At 35.8% G+C, this 18,903-nt stretch overlaps 2 protein-coding genes and 1 long non-coding RNA gene across 4 annotated transcripts; 1 reads left to right on the top strand and 2 right to left on the bottom strand.

Moving 5' to 3' along the window:
* Window positions 1-1,630: 1,630 nt before the first annotated feature.
* Window positions 1,631-5,658, bottom strand: LOC132856888 (cytochrome c oxidase subunit 5A, mitochondrial). Its single transcript, XM_060886754.1, has 5 exons — window positions 5,497-5,658; window positions 3,147-3,263; window positions 2,419-2,540; window positions 2,154-2,282; window positions 1,631-1,797 (listed from the first exon to the last, which is right to left on the bottom strand). The coding sequence occupies exons 1-4, from the start codon at window positions 5,567-5,569 to the stop codon at window positions 2,169-2,171; spliced, it is 426 nt and encodes a 141-aa protein (XP_060742737.1). The 5' UTR covers window positions 5,570-5,658; the 3' UTR covers window positions 1,631-1,797; window positions 2,154-2,168.
* A 3,892-nt stretch (window positions 5,659-9,550) lies between these two features.
* parp6b (poly (ADP-ribose) polymerase family, member 6b) lies at window positions 9,551-18,547 on the bottom strand. Its single transcript, XM_060886753.1, has 22 exons — window positions 18,440-18,547; window positions 18,030-18,107; window positions 17,576-17,670; window positions 17,425-17,485; window positions 16,904-16,994; window positions 16,755-16,821; window positions 16,485-16,634; window positions 16,058-16,208; window positions 15,303-15,434; window positions 15,128-15,223; window positions 14,878-14,970; window positions 14,592-14,717; window positions 14,384-14,449; window positions 14,182-14,249; window positions 13,799-13,847; window positions 13,573-13,685; window positions 11,856-11,928; window positions 11,653-11,722; window positions 11,479-11,558; window positions 10,816-10,879; window positions 10,635-10,719; window positions 9,551-10,544 (listed from the first exon to the last, which is right to left on the bottom strand). The coding sequence occupies exons 1-22, from the start codon at window positions 18,440-18,442 to the stop codon at window positions 10,448-10,450; spliced, it is 1,908 nt and encodes a 635-aa protein (XP_060742736.1). The 5' UTR covers window positions 18,443-18,547; the 3' UTR covers window positions 9,551-10,447.
* LOC132856889 (uncharacterized) lies at window positions 14,388-18,625 on the top strand. Of its 2 annotated transcripts, XR_009649460.1 has the most exons (4): window positions 14,388-14,508; window positions 14,597-14,771; window positions 18,091-18,262; window positions 18,498-18,625. It is a non-coding gene; the product is annotated as an uncharacterized LOC132856889 (long non-coding RNA). The 2 variants fall into 2 exon arrangements; XR_009649461.1 differs by lacking the exons at window positions 14,388-14,508; window positions 14,597-14,771 and adding an exon at window positions 16,125-16,235.
* Window positions 18,626-18,903: the final 278 nt, after the last annotated feature.

Raw genomic sequence — 18,903 nt, forward strand, 5'->3', positions numbered from 1 at the left:
AAAGAGTAAAAGACGACGAGTCGTGCTGTTATAGGAAAACAATCCACGGTGCAACGTAGGACTTTTTTCTGTCTTATTTTGTGATTCATTCAGCCAATTAAAGATTCAGCAAACGTCAACTAGCTATGTATAAAAATTTAATTCAATTTAATTTAATTCCATTCCATTTATTTGTATAGCGCTTTTAACAATTTCCCATTGTCTCAAAGCAGCTTCACAGAAGTATGGAAACAGAAGAGAGAGAAAAATGATGATGATAATAATAATAATAATAAGAAGAAGAAGAAGAAGAAGAAGAAGAAGAAGAAGAAGAAGAAGAAGAAGAAAAAGTAAGGATAAAAATAAATAAGTGAATATATACAATTAAAGTTTAAAATTCATTTAAAAAAGATTAACTTAAAATGTAAGATACTATATATATGTCCCTATCCCTAATGAGCAAGAAAAAACTCCCTGAGACGAAATGAGGAAGAAACCTTGAGAGGAACCAGACTCAGAATTGAACCATATCATCATTTGGGTGACACTTTACAGTAAATAATGTAAATGTAAATAATGTCCTTTCTACAACAGTTTACAAAAGTGCAACCGAGAGCTCCTGAGAAACCGATGGGTCATCGCAAACTCTTGAGTTCAGAACAGACCTGATTGCTGATAAAGACCAGACTATAATATAATAAAATTTAGACTATATGTATTTTTTATACATCCACATATACATCTTCAGTAACAATGTTAAAGCATTTTTTGTGTTGTTACAGCTAGATACTCTCTACTATATTTTACTAGAATACATTCGTGTGTATTTCAACATTTTACCCCATGTGGATTTTTTTATTTAATAAAATCAAGTGTTTTATTCTTTTTACCAGATACTTTTTTAAATTCATTAATAAACACATTGTTTTTAACTGTCTATTGTTATAAGGACTGCTGTGAAACATAGACGAGAAAAGTTAGTTCCTATTATCAGTTACATTATAAGCTATAAGCAGTTATTCCTTCAGAAAGCTCTCTTTTTTTTGTCTCCCAGTCACGATTATTTCAGAAGGGAGCTTCTTTATAAAGTTTAATAGCGTAAAACAAATTAAAATACTGTCATATGTAGTTGCAATTTTATTTAACTTCACACATTACACACGAAATGAAAAAGTTTTGGCTTTAAGTTTTGAGCGGAAAGTACAATGACAGAAACTCATAGGAATAAACAAAATTATAACGGTATAAATGATGGCTAATGGGAATAATAATCAAACAGCTGGATATTTAGTACCTGCTGCACCAACAAACAGCTCTACAGGTTAAAACTATACATCATACTTTAATTCATCTGATGACCATGGAAAAGGAGTACAAAAAAAAAAAAAAAACATCTGCTTGGTTTAATATTTATTTGCAGTAAACAGTGGTAGAATTTGTTTCACTGGAACTGTATTCTATACAATCCCTTATTTCAATGCATTGTATAAGGCAATAGAATCCTAAACAAGCTCGTGCACTGCCCCCTAGTGGCCATCTATTTTCATACCAGGATGAAACAAGTGCTGGAGTTGCACAAAGATCATTCAGCTCACACAGTATGTAATGTTACAGTGAATTCATGTACAATTCAGAAACAACAGTGAGCTGATTCAGTAAATATATATATCTCCCTTTATTAGCTCCACCACTATTTTACAGGCAAAAGAACATTATACAGGCCAATTAAATACAACACAAATGTCACGACATGTGGCAAAGACTTCAAGTACAGGAGGTCCACTCAGTCCGACCATGGCAATTGTCCCTCGAAAGACTCTGTGAGAAGAACACAAACATTACAGCTCATTTGTCTCAATATGTATATTTTGAACAACTAATACTGTTAACACTGTTCCGTTCAACTTTATACTGAATTTCTAAAATTGGACCATCCCTGAGATTTTAAGAAATGGCCAAAACGGAAAGACTAGATTGATAGGTGTGAGTCATACAGTACCGATTAACTACATGATTTCTTATAGCTCTAATGCAAAACTAATAAAACAATAGACAACAAAATGTCTTGGTTGATCTGTTATGTATGAGGAATATCATGAGACATGATTCATAAAATTCCCCTGTAACAAATCCATGGCTGTTGTACAAAGATGGTTATATCCACCAACACTCACCATAACTGCAGAAGTCTATGCTTTGTCAATGCCAAGCTCCTCAGGTGTGGGAATTCCCAGCTCAGTGAGCGTGGGACGAAGCTCTTGGATCACATATGGATAGATATCTTTGTTTGGACCTGCTTTGTCCTGTGTCAAATGGAGGGGGGGTATTTGTATAATCAATAGCTGTATGATAATTAATTGATACGCTTTTATAAGTAAATTCATATACAATTGCAAGGTTAAGGCAATTAAAATGCTTTGTTTAAAACACTGCACTAACCTTAACTGCCTCAAGAATACGGATGGCGCTGCCCAAGTCATTTAGTCGCCGACAAGCTCTCAACGCAGCTTCCAGAATTTTGGGCTCAGGTACCAGATCATAACCAATTAAAGTGTTCATACCTGAAAGAAGAAATAAAGAAACCAGAGACACATACTGAAGTGTGTTACTGATGCAGGAGCATTAAACACTTCTATATACTCAAAAACATGGATAGATACAAATTTCATTACCCATTCAATCACACACAAGCCATCATCATGATTCTCTACATGATCAAAGTTGGACTTCCATTAAGAAAATGTGCTTTGTACTGCTGCAGTCATTTGAAACCAATATACTTCCTGTTTTTAGTGGTGAATAACCGTTAGTGAAGAGCCAGTAATTTCAAGATTGACCCATTTGGATGTTTTAAGTAGTCAGAAAAGAAATCCTGTGTGTATTGAAAAGCATGAAGCAGTTGTGCATTTAAAGCATGTTACAGGAAACGTTTTTCCCCTTTATCACTTTATATTATCCTTTACTTCCTTGAAACTTTAAGGTGGTGAGAGTTAGAAAAACAATTCACTGGAAAAACAAATCAATGTCGCTTATCTAAAGGATCAAGACAAAGATTAAACATTACAACAAATATATAACAAAAGCATAACTATCTATTTATTTATCTATACATAGATATACTTTCATATATAGACATCTAAAAATTATTTAACACATTCATATCCTACCTTTCCTGAGTTCCCAAGCATCAATATCTTGTTTGTTGAAGTAAGTGACCCAGCGGGCATCAAACTCCTCATCTGTCTCTTGCTTGCCATGGGAATAGCAGCGGCTAGCTAAAGGAGCTGACAGGAAAACAATCAATTAGCAAAGAAAACCACAGCCTGTATGTGACTCCAAAATATTAAATATATATAAAAAACTGCACTGCAAAAAACTGTGGACAACTGACCAATCACACCAATATATGCTTAATTCACCAGTAAATAAGTTAAACAATAAACCGTGATCAAAATTAACATGCAGAGTACAGATGGAAAATATATTCACCAAAGACCATTTAAATACAGATTGAAATGCCAGGACACTCACTGAAATGGAAAATTGACAGGGTCCCTAAAATAGAACGTATGCATCATGACAGTAACATAACGGGTCATTACTGAGCCACTCTAGCCTCTGTGGAATATAAAAAATATATATTATGCTATCTCTTCTAGATGTGCAGAGGTAAGCTCTAGGACCTGACCTCAGGGACCTTACCTAAATCAGTAACATGACCCCTACCAGGGCCTGGATAGTGTAAGAGTACACTGGCAGTGGGCATTAGCTAGAGAATACAGCAAGGTCCCCTTGAGACATGTCACTAGGTTAGTAGTCTAAGTACATTTTTTAAGAGGCACAGTCAAGTGGAAAACATTTCAAATGGAGATGGAATGTATACACAGTTAAGCAATAATTTTATCATGTTTAGGTCATGCCTTGTGTTAACAAAATTCAATGCTGTATCATTAACAATGGATTAGACTTGATGTCTTGATAACAGTCCTCCCTGAGTCAGTGAAGTCAGTCAAACAACAGAGACCAAATCAATGAAAATGTAACCTAACTTCATTTACTCTGTGATGTATCAGTGTGTGTCATGAGCAACAGACATCAATCTATAAAAGCCAGTATTTATTTTGAATTAGTTTTCAAAAACAATCTCTGGAAATAATATTTAGAGTTCTGCATTATGAGAACGGATCTTTGCATATATAGATTTTTCACTTTAAGCACGAGTCACTCTAAAACAGCTGTTGGGATGTTTATTGGTATATAGAAATTAATAGGTGTTAGTCCTATAAGTCAGAAGTAATCAGTTAAAATGCACAAAGGGCCTGTTCCTGATGTCATCACACGGTTCATTGTCTAATAAGCTTTAAAATGTTTTGCCTTTGGCAACAATGCTTCTTTAAACAAGCCTCGCTGTCAGTTCACAAATCTGCATCAGTTTTCCTTTACTGATATAGCGTTTCTAACTACCCTGACAATCTCCTTAAGCTAAATAATTGAGAATATCACAGGGCAATAAATCGGAAACCAGGTTAGTTTATTCAAAAAACAGTCATATTTTCATACGTTTAACAACTCCGCTACAGTATTGATTTGTGTACTTTTGTACTATTTGTGCCATATCCTGATGTTGGTCCACCAGTTGATGAACCCTGTGGACCCCTATGATCAACTGTGGACTCTGTGGTACTGTTAGGTAAAGCATCCACTGTGAGATGTTGACACAATAAAGCCATAAAAGGCTGAACAAATTCACTCGGGGGTTATACATTAAACAAGGGCAACAAGCGAAGCAAATAAAGGAAAAACCTGCATTTCCGTGTGGCTGGATCATACATATACTTCCTCAAATCTTTGTGTATTACAGCAGTATACATATAGTAAAGGAAAAAGCATTACTAGTGATTAGTAATTGCAATTATCCAACCAGGCTTGTATCCTTGGTAGACATGATCTAAATTGTAGTACATGGAGTCTGTAGCAAACTGCTATCTACAGGAAGCTAGTATTAGCAGTTAAGAGATAATAAAACAACAAAATATTTGTTACTTTAAAAACAAAACGCTATAAAAAAGAAGCTAAAGGCCAACGTCCCTCGTGTTACATGTCTGTTAAAATATAAAATACAGAAGCTGATGTTTGCTTCTATTCTGAAATCTATTCTGGACTTGAAGGACGAGTGAAACAAGGGCAGAATGCTACAGAGAGCTAGCATGCTAATGCACTTTGTCAGGCCTGAAAACATTTAGCGGGTCATTACAAGGACATGACAAAATTTAGCTAGTGGAAATAGATCATTTACCAAAATACAACGCACGCTAAGCAAAATAATTTACTGATGTATCGCATTAGACAGGATTGCAAACGCTTAATATCTAGCTAGCCAAGATTTTCTGCCCAACTGTGATTAGCGAGCAAGCTAACTAGCTAGCTGCTAGGCTACCTAGCTTATCACTGAAACCATTCAGAATGTGCTCTCAAAACAAGGTCGTTCATTCAAACTCGAATCCATGCACCATTTACCTATATTCTGTGATCGGGCTTGTGTTATGCTCCGAGCAGTAGAGAGGGAGAGGCGGAGAGCGGATCTGAACATGCTGCAGGACACCGAGCTCGCTGCGGCTCTGAAAATACAGGGCGAATATATGTACGGGAAGGCCGACCGTGCACGGGAAGCCGACCTACGGCGCAGACAGGTAAGCGCGCATGCGCAAAACACTGCTTCCTTTCTGACGTACTAAACGTACATTTGTTCTAGTTTTCTGTCTAGTTTGGCATTAAAACTCAAAACATCCACTTTTCGTTTATTTAAAAAAATAATGCCATTACACAACAAACAAGGATCATATTCTGATTGATATGAAATGTTTATTATAATTATTATAATTATTATAATTATAATAATAATAATAATAATAATAATAATTATTATTATTATTTTTTATTATTATTAATATTATTATTATTATTATTATTTTTATTATTTATAAATGTCCTCGTATTAGTGAGAAGTGCTCATGTCCATTTAATCACACTGAGGCGCCACATGTACAGGGTTGCATTGCTTTTGGTCTGATTTCCCTGCTAAAATATAAGTAAAAAAATAAAAATAAGAACCATTAAAGATTTCTACAGTATTTTAATAATCTAAATTGTCTGTTCAATAATGTAATAATGTAGGTTATTTGCATCTTTATTTATTTGTTTGTTTGTTTGTTTGTTTGTTTGTTTCATTTTAAATTATTTTATTTCATTTTTATATATTTCACTTTGACCCACAGTCTTGTCTGCAGAAGACAAGGGCATCATTAAAATATATTTATGGGGAAAAAAAGTTTTTTTTTTTTTTTTGTTTGTTTTTTATCTCAAAGTCTGAAATGATTAGAAAATATCAGAAAATTACAAATCCGTTTGCATAAAGTATCTTTAAGAGAATAGAGATATGTTAGGAAATCAGTCGTGAGGCTGACTATCAGCAATTTCTTACTCTAATAACTTTCTAATCGCTGTTCTATTCAAACACAACATTTTACACCATGTAGTTAATAAATTATTTTGTGTAATGTATTTATTTATTCAAATATATATTAACTTTGTATTAAATATATAATCACAGTTAATATTTACTTGTTCTGCATATGGACATCTCATGACCCTACTGGATGGGCAAGTTTCTTATACAGTTGTTAAATCAATCTTTAACAAATTGACTTCAGATATTTCTAAACATATTCATGGATAAATATAGTTTAACAAAATGTCTTGAAAAAACATCTGATTGGCTCTAACGGACATGGGCCAGGAGATGGACTAGATAGAGGATCTCATAGGGACAGGCAACATTTAAAAGGGACAGGCAGCACTTTCCCTCATCTAAATGCTTTAATAATAAATGATAGAATGATAGAAGATAGATGACGATAGAAGTTTACTTTAATTTAATTCTTAGTGGGTTTCTTGTTGAGGAGCTCCTGTCAGTCAGAGTGTGTCTATGCTTCTGTAATATAAATAATTATAGAAATAAAATATGACCAAGCCAGTAGAAACAGAATGCATGCAGTATCAAAGCGCAGCACAACATGTAATTGTAAAACATCTTCAAGATTTATGTACAAAATATTTATACAGTGCAGTACTCTTCTTTGTTCATTGTATGTTCTTTGCCTGTTCCACTTTGATAGCCTTGAGGCAGTTCATTCCCCAGAAGAGTAGAAGTTCTGCTTCACAAAATCTTCCTGCCCCACTCCGAGAGACTGCGAGGGATATATGACCCTCATATTGTCACAGGAAACAAGGTCAGCAAGAATATTGCAATATAGCAATATAGAACAGTTTTATATACAAAACACACCTTATTTTATATATATATATATATATATATATATATATATATATATATATATATAAATATATATATATGTGCTGAACTATGTATTCATTTCATACCAATCCGAGGGCCAAATCTGCAGGCTAGTGCATAAGCACATATAGAATAAAGATGACACTTTTCCCCCTAAAACACTACTACAGCTAATTAAGAGACCTATTCTGACAGCTACAGCTTTTGTTTCCTTTATCAAATTCCACAGATGCTGCACACACTCAGCTATTATCTGGCAGACAACAAAGTCTCCAGTGGGTGTCTCTAGAAGTCTTATTAATTTGATTAAAAGGAAATGAAGGCTCACAGGGAGGGCAGGGGGATTACAGTACCCCATGGAAATTAGGTAAAATTTGAGTTAATGGTTTTTAAATTTTCTAAGCCGGAGCTTTGTTTAAAACGTTTATCAAATACATTAGGTGAAAGAAATAACAAACCTTCTGCTGAAGATGGAACTCAAACATACATTATACTGACTGTCAAGAGTTGTACTTGTTTTTAAAGCACATAAAAATTGTATTGTAAAATAATTTAAAGCCTTCCCCAGTGAGAAGTCATTTGAGTATTATGGAGTTTAAGTGCTGTTGTGAGGTCGGGATGGTGCCACAGTGAGTAGCAATTGTAGCACCTTTTTCATCCAAGAACAACAACTTCAGTAGTAGAAAAAGGTTTTCAGAGTCATAGGGCAACATATAAATCTAAACTGTGCATTATTATTGATGGTGTTTGAGTCCATCAATACAGAGCCCCTAAGAGGTTTCATGAGATGCATAATATTGTTTGCAATCTGAAGAATGCTTTCAAAATAAAAGTGTCAGGGTCTCTGGATTTATCCTGAGCTCAAGTCAGTTTCTGTATGGATTTCTGCATGTTCTCCTCAAATTTGCACAGTTTTTCAAAAGCATGCGTATATTGGCTACACTAAATTGCCCCAGGTGTGTGGATGTGTGTGCATTGTGCCCTGCTATAGTGTGGCGTCACATCCAGGGTGATTTCTCTCACCTTGAGCCCAGTGCTCCGTGATTTTGGCTCCAGATGTATCGTGGTCTTGACCGAGATGAAGTGGTTACTGATGATGAATGAATAGTGAGGAAGCAGATGTGGAGCTCATGTTTTCTACCCCAAGAGAAACAAGTTTCAAGCATAGCCAGGCATGCTGAAAAGCCCACTTGGATTTTTACATCCACAGTTTTCTTTTAACACAAACAGGCATTTTTATGCAATTTTCAGTATCATGCTTTTATTTTATTTTTAAAAAAGAGTTTCCGTACAAATGTGGGCCATGACCACAAAACATATCTTTCTTCTTATTATTTTTTTTGTATGTTAGAGTGTACCCAGGTCTGTTATTTTGACCTTAGAGTGTCCCTTAGAGTTAGACTTACATACCTAGGGACACTCTAAGGTCAAAATAATATACCTGCGGACACTCATGGTGTAGTCTAAGTTCAAAATTACATACCCAGGCACACTCTAAGGTCAGAATACCATACCTACAGACACTCTAGGTACACTCTAATGTCAGAATAACATACCTAGGGACACACTAAAGGCAAAATAACATACCTGGGGACACTCTAGGTATAGTCTAAGGTCAGAATTAAATACCTAGGGACACTCTAAGGTCAGAATACCATACCTACGGACAGTCTAGGTACACTCTAAGGTCAGAATACCATACCTAGGAACATTATAAGGTAAAAATAACATACCTGGGGACACTCTAGGTATAGTGTAAGGTCAGAATTACATACCTAGGGACACTTTAAGGTCAGAATACAATACCTTAGAGTTACCTTATGTTATTTTGACCTTAGAGCATCCTTAGGTATGTTATTCTGACATAATAATGTACCTAGAGTGTCCGGGGGTATGGTATTCTGACCTTAGAGTGTCCCTAGGTATTTAATTCTGACCTTAGAGTGTCTCTAGGTATGTAACTCTGACCTTACACTATACCTAGAGTGTCCCCAGGTATGTTATTTTGACATTAGAGTGTACCTAGAGTGTCCCCAGGTACGTGATGTGACCTTAAAATGTCCCTAGGTATGTAATTCTGAACTTAGACTGTAGCTAGTGTTCCCAGGTATGTTATTTTGACCATAGAGCATCCCTAGGTATGTTATTCTGACATTAGAGTGTACCTAGATTGTCCCCAGGTATGTTATTTTGACTTTTTTTTTTTTTTACCTCAGAGGAAAACATCATGAACATACATTTATTGACTGTGTTTTATAGAGTGACTGTTTTTATACAACGTTAAGACAAAACACATTGCAAGTGTCTCTTTGCTATACAGCACAGATTACAGATTGAGTGTAAAGTGTTTGATGCTACAAATATTACCTAGATGTTCAGCTTCTGAAACATTATAATGACATGTCCAGCAGGTTTATGCCACCTTTATAATATCTGTTTTTTTTTTCAGTACCATTAAGAACAACAGACCACGTCTCAAAAACAGCTCAGGATTGAGTCTAATCAAAACTTTAAATAAAATTATAGTCAGATTTGGCTTTTACTGACTTCTAAAAGTGTTAAATTAAGCAACTGTTCTTAACTGAACACAGCAGTAATACCATACAGTATGTGATCTTTTACATTAGTCATTATGTAGCATATTTATCAGGCCTGTTCTAGAAATACAAGCTTTAGCACCCCTTTTAAGAAGCTAACATCTAATGTAGCACCATTTTCTTCTAGGAACAACTTCAGTGATCAAAAGGGGTTTTTAGAATCATGGGACAACAACAAATAAATCTGACCTGTGCATTAATATTGACAGTGTGGCAGCAGAGCCCCACATGCGAGTGGTCACATGGGGCCACATTTTTGTACATAGTATGTAGTCAGAGGAATGCTGTCAAGATAACACACACACACACACACACACACACACACACACACACACACACACACACACAAAGGTGGAATGTGTAAAAAACAGGTTAAAAACAACCTTATTATACATTTTTAAAAGTTCCCTTAATTCACAACCACTAATTTGGCAACAGCGATCAGAGGGTTGACAATCGCACAGTGCAGGGTTGATTCTGTCTTTCCTCAGTCTCTTTAAGAGTCAAAACTTAACATTCAACTCGACTGTGTCCCAATCACCCGCAAGATCTCTCTCTGAATTTGAGCTTCCTGTGTGTTAATGTTGGCATCCCCCACCTGACCATCCTCATACCTGTAAAACATGCACATGGTTATGGTAAGCTTTTGTGAGAATAAATTGTTAAAGCAGAACAGAAAAAGCTAGCATGATTAAAAACCTTACACAAAAAAGAAACGTGTGCAGACGTGGTCAGGCACTGGGCACACCCAAATATTCCCATGTTTCTGGAGGTCTTTGGATGTTATTACTATGTAAATTAAACAAGAAAACAGTTTTGACAAAAAATACAAAATGCATTTATTTTAATTCATGATATTGAAAAGGCATTATGTCTGTCTCATACCCTCACAAAGAGCGACACAGTTAAGATTCCGACTCTGAAGAAACCTTGACTGCACTGGGAGACTCTGCAGAAAACAAAAATATAAACGTGATAGAAAGCAGCTTAACCTTAACCTTAACATTAACTTATCAAAATCTGTATTTGAAATGTGTAATTACAGATAATCTTTTAATATTAGTACTTGTTACAAAATCTTGGTTTACGTCTACAACAGATAATGTGATCTCCGAAACAAATATGATGAAGATCCTCTAACAACAGACCTGTGATTTAAAATTATTACATTGTGCATATGCCATCAATCATAGAGATCTGTGTTTGGGCAAGTAAGGATATCTTTCTGTCCACTGAATGTTTCATTTATGTTTCCACATTGCCTGCTATGTTTGAAGCTGTGGCTACCAATACCTTTCTTAGTCTTGGTCTTTTTGTTGATGTTTAGATGAAAGTGGTAGTATCTGTAACATGCTGAACATTTAAGGCCTATGATAAAACATTTATGATATTGCCAGAACTTTGTCGATGGCTCTTTGGGCACAGTGACACTAAACTGGCCACCAGTGAGCACACCACTTTATGCATTCTTAACCCGGCTCTACACAAATAATTTAATAAAAAAAAAGGAAAAACTTGTAAAACTCTCAGCTTCACAAACGAACACACCTGTGAGATGGTTTTGACTCTGTTATAATGATGCACTAGCTCCTCTTTAGTGGGCATGTGGTGCTGTCCTTTACCCATCCCTAGAAAAAAAGCATTTTTAGTTAAACTATTCCACACTATTTAAGTTTAACCCAACCCTAAAATTCATTGCATAAATCATAATGTCACTCTTACCTGAGTATCCGAAAGATATGCTGGAGATGGGACTGAGGTAGATGCCCTTCCCATAGGCTGCCCCATGCAGCTTGTGTTAGAGAAAGCATGGACTCGTATGAACAAACTTACAGTGTGTAAAACAGTGTGCTAAGAATTCCTCAGATTATAATTAAATATGCCAACAGTTAATCAGTTTGTATGCCATGTAGAACATACTATACCTGTAGCTTTGTATAGGAGGCATTAACAAGTCCATTTCGTAGAATAGAGTGCCAGTTTTCTATATGGGAGCCACTAATACACATTTGTAGAGAAACAAGTTCATTATATTGAATTATTTTTGACATTATATTAAATTTACAATGAACGCACTAATTATTGCCTCCTTTGGTTTAAGCGGGAAAAAAGGTTATGAGAAAATATAGTTTAAATATTGTTTAAATATAGTTTAAAAATAGCTTAATGTCACACTGGATATATTAGAAATCTAACCTTTAATTGAAGTTAATTTATTATAAAATATAAAATAATAAAATAAAGCATGTGTGTCCCAATGACAGGGTAGATTATAAATACTGTACATTTGTAGGATGTTTTAAACAGAGTTTTTTCCTATAATACTTGATAAGATTGAAGAATACAAAGCAAGAAATCTGAGATCATGCCTTTTGGCCAGTTTTCCCAGATCATGTAACAGCTACCAATGAGGAAAGCCAAGGGCTATCATGTTTTTTTGCTTGGCATGTGAAGCCAACAGGATAATTTTACACTGGTACTCATGCAACTACAGGGCGCATTATAACACACTCGGAAGAAATCACATCTGCACATCTGAGCTCCCAGATGCCCAAGATTGTCTGACGTTGTGCAAACTGAAAGAAAGTCTATGGTATTCTTACTGAACGAACAACAATTTTGTTCTCTTGCACTACTGCCGTCAAATAGCTGCAGTAGCATCAGGATTTGAACTCCTAAGTGATAGAGTGGATAGAGGATAAAGTGAATAGTTTTCTGTTGTGCTACACAGGAGCCCTTACATACAGTTCATGGAGTCATGGAGTCTTTGTACAGTTTATGAGTCCATGATGTCATGTATAAAAATGGTAAAAAGTTTCCCAGGGGTTTTGGTGGAAAAAAAAAAACAGATCACATATCCTCCACCAAATACTTAACAGTGAGTATTAGTTTCTTTATTTTATCTTTCTTTTTATGAATAAATATTAAATAAAAGCTTTTTTGTCTCTTCTGACCACAGAACCAGGCTCCATGAAGAGCGCTTTGTGATCCACAGGCACATCTGTTTGTGGTTTGAAAAAATAATATATTTCACATGCCAAAAGTTTGTTGGTATAAAGGCGGCTAATTGTAGATTTGTAGATTGTAGACTCCGGTGATCCCTGGAGAAATGTCTACCACACTAACCATTCTTGCAACCAACCATTCACTGTCAAATTGTTTCCATGGTGATGAATGACAAGAATGAAGGGAATTTGGCCTCTGTCACATCTGATATTATCCAGTGACACAGGAAGTCAAGGGAGACCAGAGTTCATAAACATTTAGGTAAACTTAAACAAATGTGAATGGGAAATATTCTTAAGCTAAAATTTGTTCCTCCAAATGTGTTTTTCTTAGAAGGAACCTTGGAAAAAAACTTCAATAAAAGAATATACCTCTGTCAGTTTTTAGTAAAATTTCTTTGGGGAATTATCCAGTGTTTTTTTTTTATAGTTATATATATATTATATTTTCTTCTTTTTTAAGTTAAAATTAAGTTATCTTATAAGCTATCTACAGCAAGGGTGGCAATAATTCAAGAGCTGACTGCAGAACAAAATAATAAAAAAAAAAACAGGTGATCAATCTTCACTGTGACCATGACAGTGAAGATTTAGATATCATATTAATATATATGATATACATATATAATATACCCACTGAAAGGCAAAAGTGCTGCCATATAGTTTCTTAGCTGTGCGGAATCGAGCCTCTTTGGCTGGAGGGCTACTGAGCAACAGAAACTGATGGATGGTGTGCATGAATTTGAGTTGCTGTCAGCAGAAACAGAGAAAAAGTAATGAGATAAAATGGAATTAACTTGTGTGCATGCTTTGTTCATATAATAGTAAAGTAGGAGTACAACATTGCTAAGAAGTGTACTTACCCTACATAAAGGCAGCTTGACAATATGAGATCGATTGCTAGATATAATCCTGCAGCAGATGAGTAGAGCACAAGGTGTATTATCAAATGTGGCTTTAATCATCAGAACAAGAAATATCAATGAGGGGATTGATGCTTTTATAGACTGTAGCCTGTAACCTAGAACTCTCTACTTTATAGCACATTGTATAACACTGCTGCACTGTTATCTTTATAACATTTTACCAGTTATCAATGTACAATGTACATTTAAAAATGTATACAAATGTCTGTTTCATGCACATTTGTAAATTGCCTGGTGTTGTCTTTTTTCTGAACACCACATAAAATAATTTCCTTGTATGTGTAACAGGCCTGGCAAATTAAATTGCATCTGATTCTTACCACTGTAACAGAGGATGTGCTAGTGGATCCAATTTGTCCATCTGTTTCTTTATCTCTACATATGAGCCCTATAAATATATGACAATGAAGTCATTCACCAGACCAGAAGATATCAGGCACCATCAGGTATCAAAGTCAAATATAAGGTTTCTTTGAGATCAAAGATAAATTTGTCGTATTGAAAGCACAGCTCTTTCCATACTTGTGTTATTTCTCGTATCGACATGATGCTGTCCAGTGCTTTTTGCAGCCTATCATAGCTTCGTTTCTGTCAAAGGATAAGCATAAACAGCAGAAATATGACAGGTTGACAAGAAAAATAAAAATGTAAGTGTAATCAATGTTATTTCATATTGTGTAATAAAATAGCCACGATAACTGATGCCATTAAGTCATTTAAAATTCTGTACCTTAGGGTTAAAGGCCAAAGCCTTGGGATCGAAAGGGTCAACCACTGAAGGATAAGGATCAAATATAATGCTTTTACGAGATGACTCCAGGGCAGCTCTGCACATTGCTACCAGCAGGTCAACCACCTGCATGAAAATGATCACACAGTCAGTTTGATCAGACTGATGGAGTTTCAGCAAGTAAGACTCAAAAACTATATTATATATGTGTGTACAGTATGTGTGTGTGTGTGTGTGTGTGTGTGTGTGTGTGTGTGTGTGTGTGTGTGATATATATATGCATTACCTCGGCTCCTGTTGCCACATCTTCTACAGCCCCTGACATAACACCCAGTGTGTAGAAGGAGAACACACATAGCTCTCTTGTACACACTGCTGGCTGGAGAGAAATATATAGTTTGTCAAGCATACATAAATGTAACTCAAGTGACCAAATATAATAAGAGCCCACAAGCAGTTCAGATACAAACAATATATTATGCACAGCATATAGGAAAGCTCCAGATAATTGGTAACAGGTAATCACTTGTTGATACCTTGAGCATGGAGCCATTCTGAAAGACATGCTGCTCATCGCAGACCACACAGTACTCATTCAGGGTGGGAATTCTCTGTTCTGAGTACTTCATAATCTTGAAAACATAGACAAATTTAATATATACAGACATAAATACGGCATCAATCCTATAAAGAAAAACACCAATAATTTACCTGTACAAGAAAGCCGTATTCCAGTGTAGGGATACTCTTGCAGTGTAGGAGAGCTTGTGAAGAGAAGAACAGCTCAATAAGCTGCTTGGTGGTGATCTGAACTGTGGATCTGGAGCCAGGGACTGCCACATTCTATAGAGACAACCAAAATGCACAGTTTATTTCTAGGTGATCATATACCATAGACCACTCTCAAAGGTTTAATAGTCAGAGATCCCTTTAACTGTATAACTGTACATTCACTGAGCCCCACTGTACCATTTTATCTTACAAAATGTGTACAATATTATTTTGGGTATCTACTGTTTTGTTTTGTTTTTTCTGAATTTTACATTTTTATCAAAATTAGATGTTTAAATTTCAGTTGACATTGTTTATAGATATTATAGAGTGTAAGAAAATTAGAAACCTCTTGGTTCTGTGTCATGGACCCTTGGGGGTCCCCAGACCCCACTTTGAAGACCATGGCCAATGAGCTTTCAGCTTACACGGTAAACAGCACTGCATTTCATGGTAAACAGCACTGCACTGCACGGTATACAGCACTGCAATTCCTTGTGTTTGTGCACACTTGGCGAACAAAGCTGATTCTGATTCAATTTGTACACCATCAAAGCTCAGAGTATGAACTTATTACTCAAATCACACTCACATAAATTGTCAACATATAACATACATAATGTAATACATTTATTGCAATTCTTAATACCTGGTCATTTTTCTTATTTCTAATAAGCAGTCAAAGAGTAGCTCACCTGTCCGTTGGGTGCGTATGTGAGTAAGTCTCCTTTTGGCATCTTCATGGTACAGGAGACTGAGCGGCTCATAAGGCGGCTTACTCTCGGCTCAGGCCCTGATGTCCTCCCCTTCTCTCCAGGACCCTGGATCAGGGGTACATTGGGACACCTGGAAAAATGGAGAGAAGCAGCCAAAGTAATTAGTATTAAAGTAAATGTTATTGTCCTGAAGGTGTTACTGACTTTTAAATACAAGTTACATTTGTTTATCTTGTGACTTCTGTTATTGGTCAGGGTTTCCTCAAATAGTTTATATAGAATGCTAACTCATTAAGCTGAATTCGAATAATGTCAGAATACTGACACTAGAAAAAGAGGTACAAGTGGGCCACATGAATAGGAACAACAAGTCCAAATAAGGGTAAAAATGCTTATCTGTTTGTACTTGGCTATTGGTGTAAAGATGCTGAGGCCAGCACGGAATTTCTTGATCGTTCCTCCAGCTTTGAACCAGCTATGCCTCTTCTTCTGCTGAGTTCTCAGAAATTCATTGCTGAGGTGTTTCCACTGATTTGATATGAATGTACTAAGAATTCTGGGAAGGGAAGTAAGAAATGCACTTTTAGTACTACTATATATGCTATAGCACAGCTATTACCAGATAACAATAAGCTAAGGAATAATAATGTCATAAATATAAAAGAGAACTGGTTACCTTTTGAGCTGTACGCCAACACTGAAGCTATCTTTACAGGAAGGCTGAAACACTTCCACTGTCGGCGCTAAAAGAAATGAACTGTTCAGGTGTGCACGGAATACTGCGCAAAAATAAATAAATAAATAAATAAATAAATAAATTCGTACCCGGTCCATCAAGGTATTGAGACAAAGAAAATCGAAGGCGTAGAATAATAGGTTCTGTTCTGTTCACTTTCCATGCTGTGGCCACCTCCTCCTGTTGGATAATACACAGACATACAGTGTCCTTCAGAATTACTGTCACCTTTCATAAAATATGCAAAAAATACAGTAAAAAAAAAATTCAAGCAAAAAATGGCTATTTAAAATAAACGAACAATAATTGAAATTCTCTACTTAAGATCATCATGGTACTATTTTTAATCTGCAGTATATTTTTACTGCTCTGCTTGCACCGTCATATATACAGGACATTTCAATCTGTGACAGGCTCGGTGCAGACCACTTGCAATTGACCAGCAAATAATTCTACTTTTAAATACATCATATAGTTTCACACTGGTTTGTACGAGCAATGCTGACATGCAAGCTATTTTGTGCCATGTTGAGAAAACAATGAAAACTGGCAGAAATAATCAGGGCTATGGCTACAATGTGGTGTCTTTGATACAATACGGTAAACTCACATCTAAAAAGCTGATGTTGATGTGCAAGTCGATGTCCACATCATCAATTGTTTCATACTCCCTGAAAAGAAAAGGGTAAATCTCAGATCAGGTTCGGACTGACATTGGCCTTAAATTAGTTAACAAATATATATTAACTTATTTTAAGTACCTTACACCAACGGCACTGTCAGAGTAGATATCCTTCACAGCTACAACATCTGTGTCCAATTGCGGGTGGCAATAGAGATCAGCAGCATAATTACCCTGTAGGACACGTTAATTTGTTCTTCATAGTAGAGGAAATTGACATTTCTTTTTATGTCCCTTAAAAATAGCTACCTGAGCAATGTACAGGAAATACTTCAAACAGTTTTGTCTTTTATTTTATATTAAATTACACTGTCACTTGCTGTTCATTAGAGGATTGTGCCTAGTCTGTATCCTTTAGTTATCTGCTGTAGGATTGTAGCGAAGGCTCGGATAAGAATTAGAACAGACGCCATATGCTGTCTGTATCCTGGCTCAATTCCAACTTCACCTGTATTAATCCAAATTCAAGTTGAACTGACTAAACAATATTAGGTTACAATTATTCAGCTTCTTGTATATTTTGAAATAGATACCTGTGCTCCATAAATGATGTTTTCACAGTCAATTTCCCCATCTGATTCCTCATCACTCCAGCACTGCTCACGGACACTCTGAGAGGCAGACGGGTTAAACAGGGTCAGCTGTGTCCTCCTCTGTCTCCTGATATCTCAGTGATTTACCTGTCCTAACCATCTTCACTCCCTTATCCCCATCCCTTCTTCAGCAGACGCTTGTATCAACCAGCTTAAACAATCTACTCAACTAGGTCAGTGTCACAGTAAGACATCTTAACATATTCCACACATTATCTAAATTTGTCATGCTGAATTTATTTTCTACTATCAGTTTCCACTTTTTAAAAGTCAAACCACCAAAATATCAAATAAATATCATTACGAAGGCTGTAGTTTTTTTTAAAAAGGTTTGACAAGAGGTTCTTTACCATGCTGATCACAGAGTTAGCTCCAGTGACTTTTTGTTGCCTTTTCTTTCCATTCCAGTGATGAAGACTTTGCCAAGCACTTTATGTTCAGATCTGGTTTAGACTCTATGACAAGGTCCAGCATTACAGCCAGGACGAAGATGATGCTTATTCAGGAAGAATGGCTGAGTAATCCTGAACCATCCCAAAACAACCTGCAAAAACAGCAAGGGAGAAAAGGCTGTGAATGCCGGGCCAGATTAGAGAAACCAAATGTCAACAAATAAATGAATAAATCCAAGTAGTTACATGGATAGAATACACAAAGGGAATAAAAAGAAAAGAACAGTAGCTCATTAAAAAGATGCACAATAAGTTAGAATATCAGATCCTATTGTAAATGCCTTTGTTTGACTGATGAAAGAGATCTATTTATGTTTTGATTCACATTTGTGCAATAAATGAAATAAAATATCAGGTTTGCC

This window comes from Tachysurus vachellii, chromosome 14, assembly GCF_030014155.1.
Source record: "Tachysurus vachellii isolate PV-2020 chromosome 14, HZAU_Pvac_v1, whole genome shotgun sequence".
Lineage (NCBI taxonomy): Eukaryota > Metazoa > Chordata > Actinopteri > Siluriformes > Bagridae > Tachysurus > Tachysurus vachellii.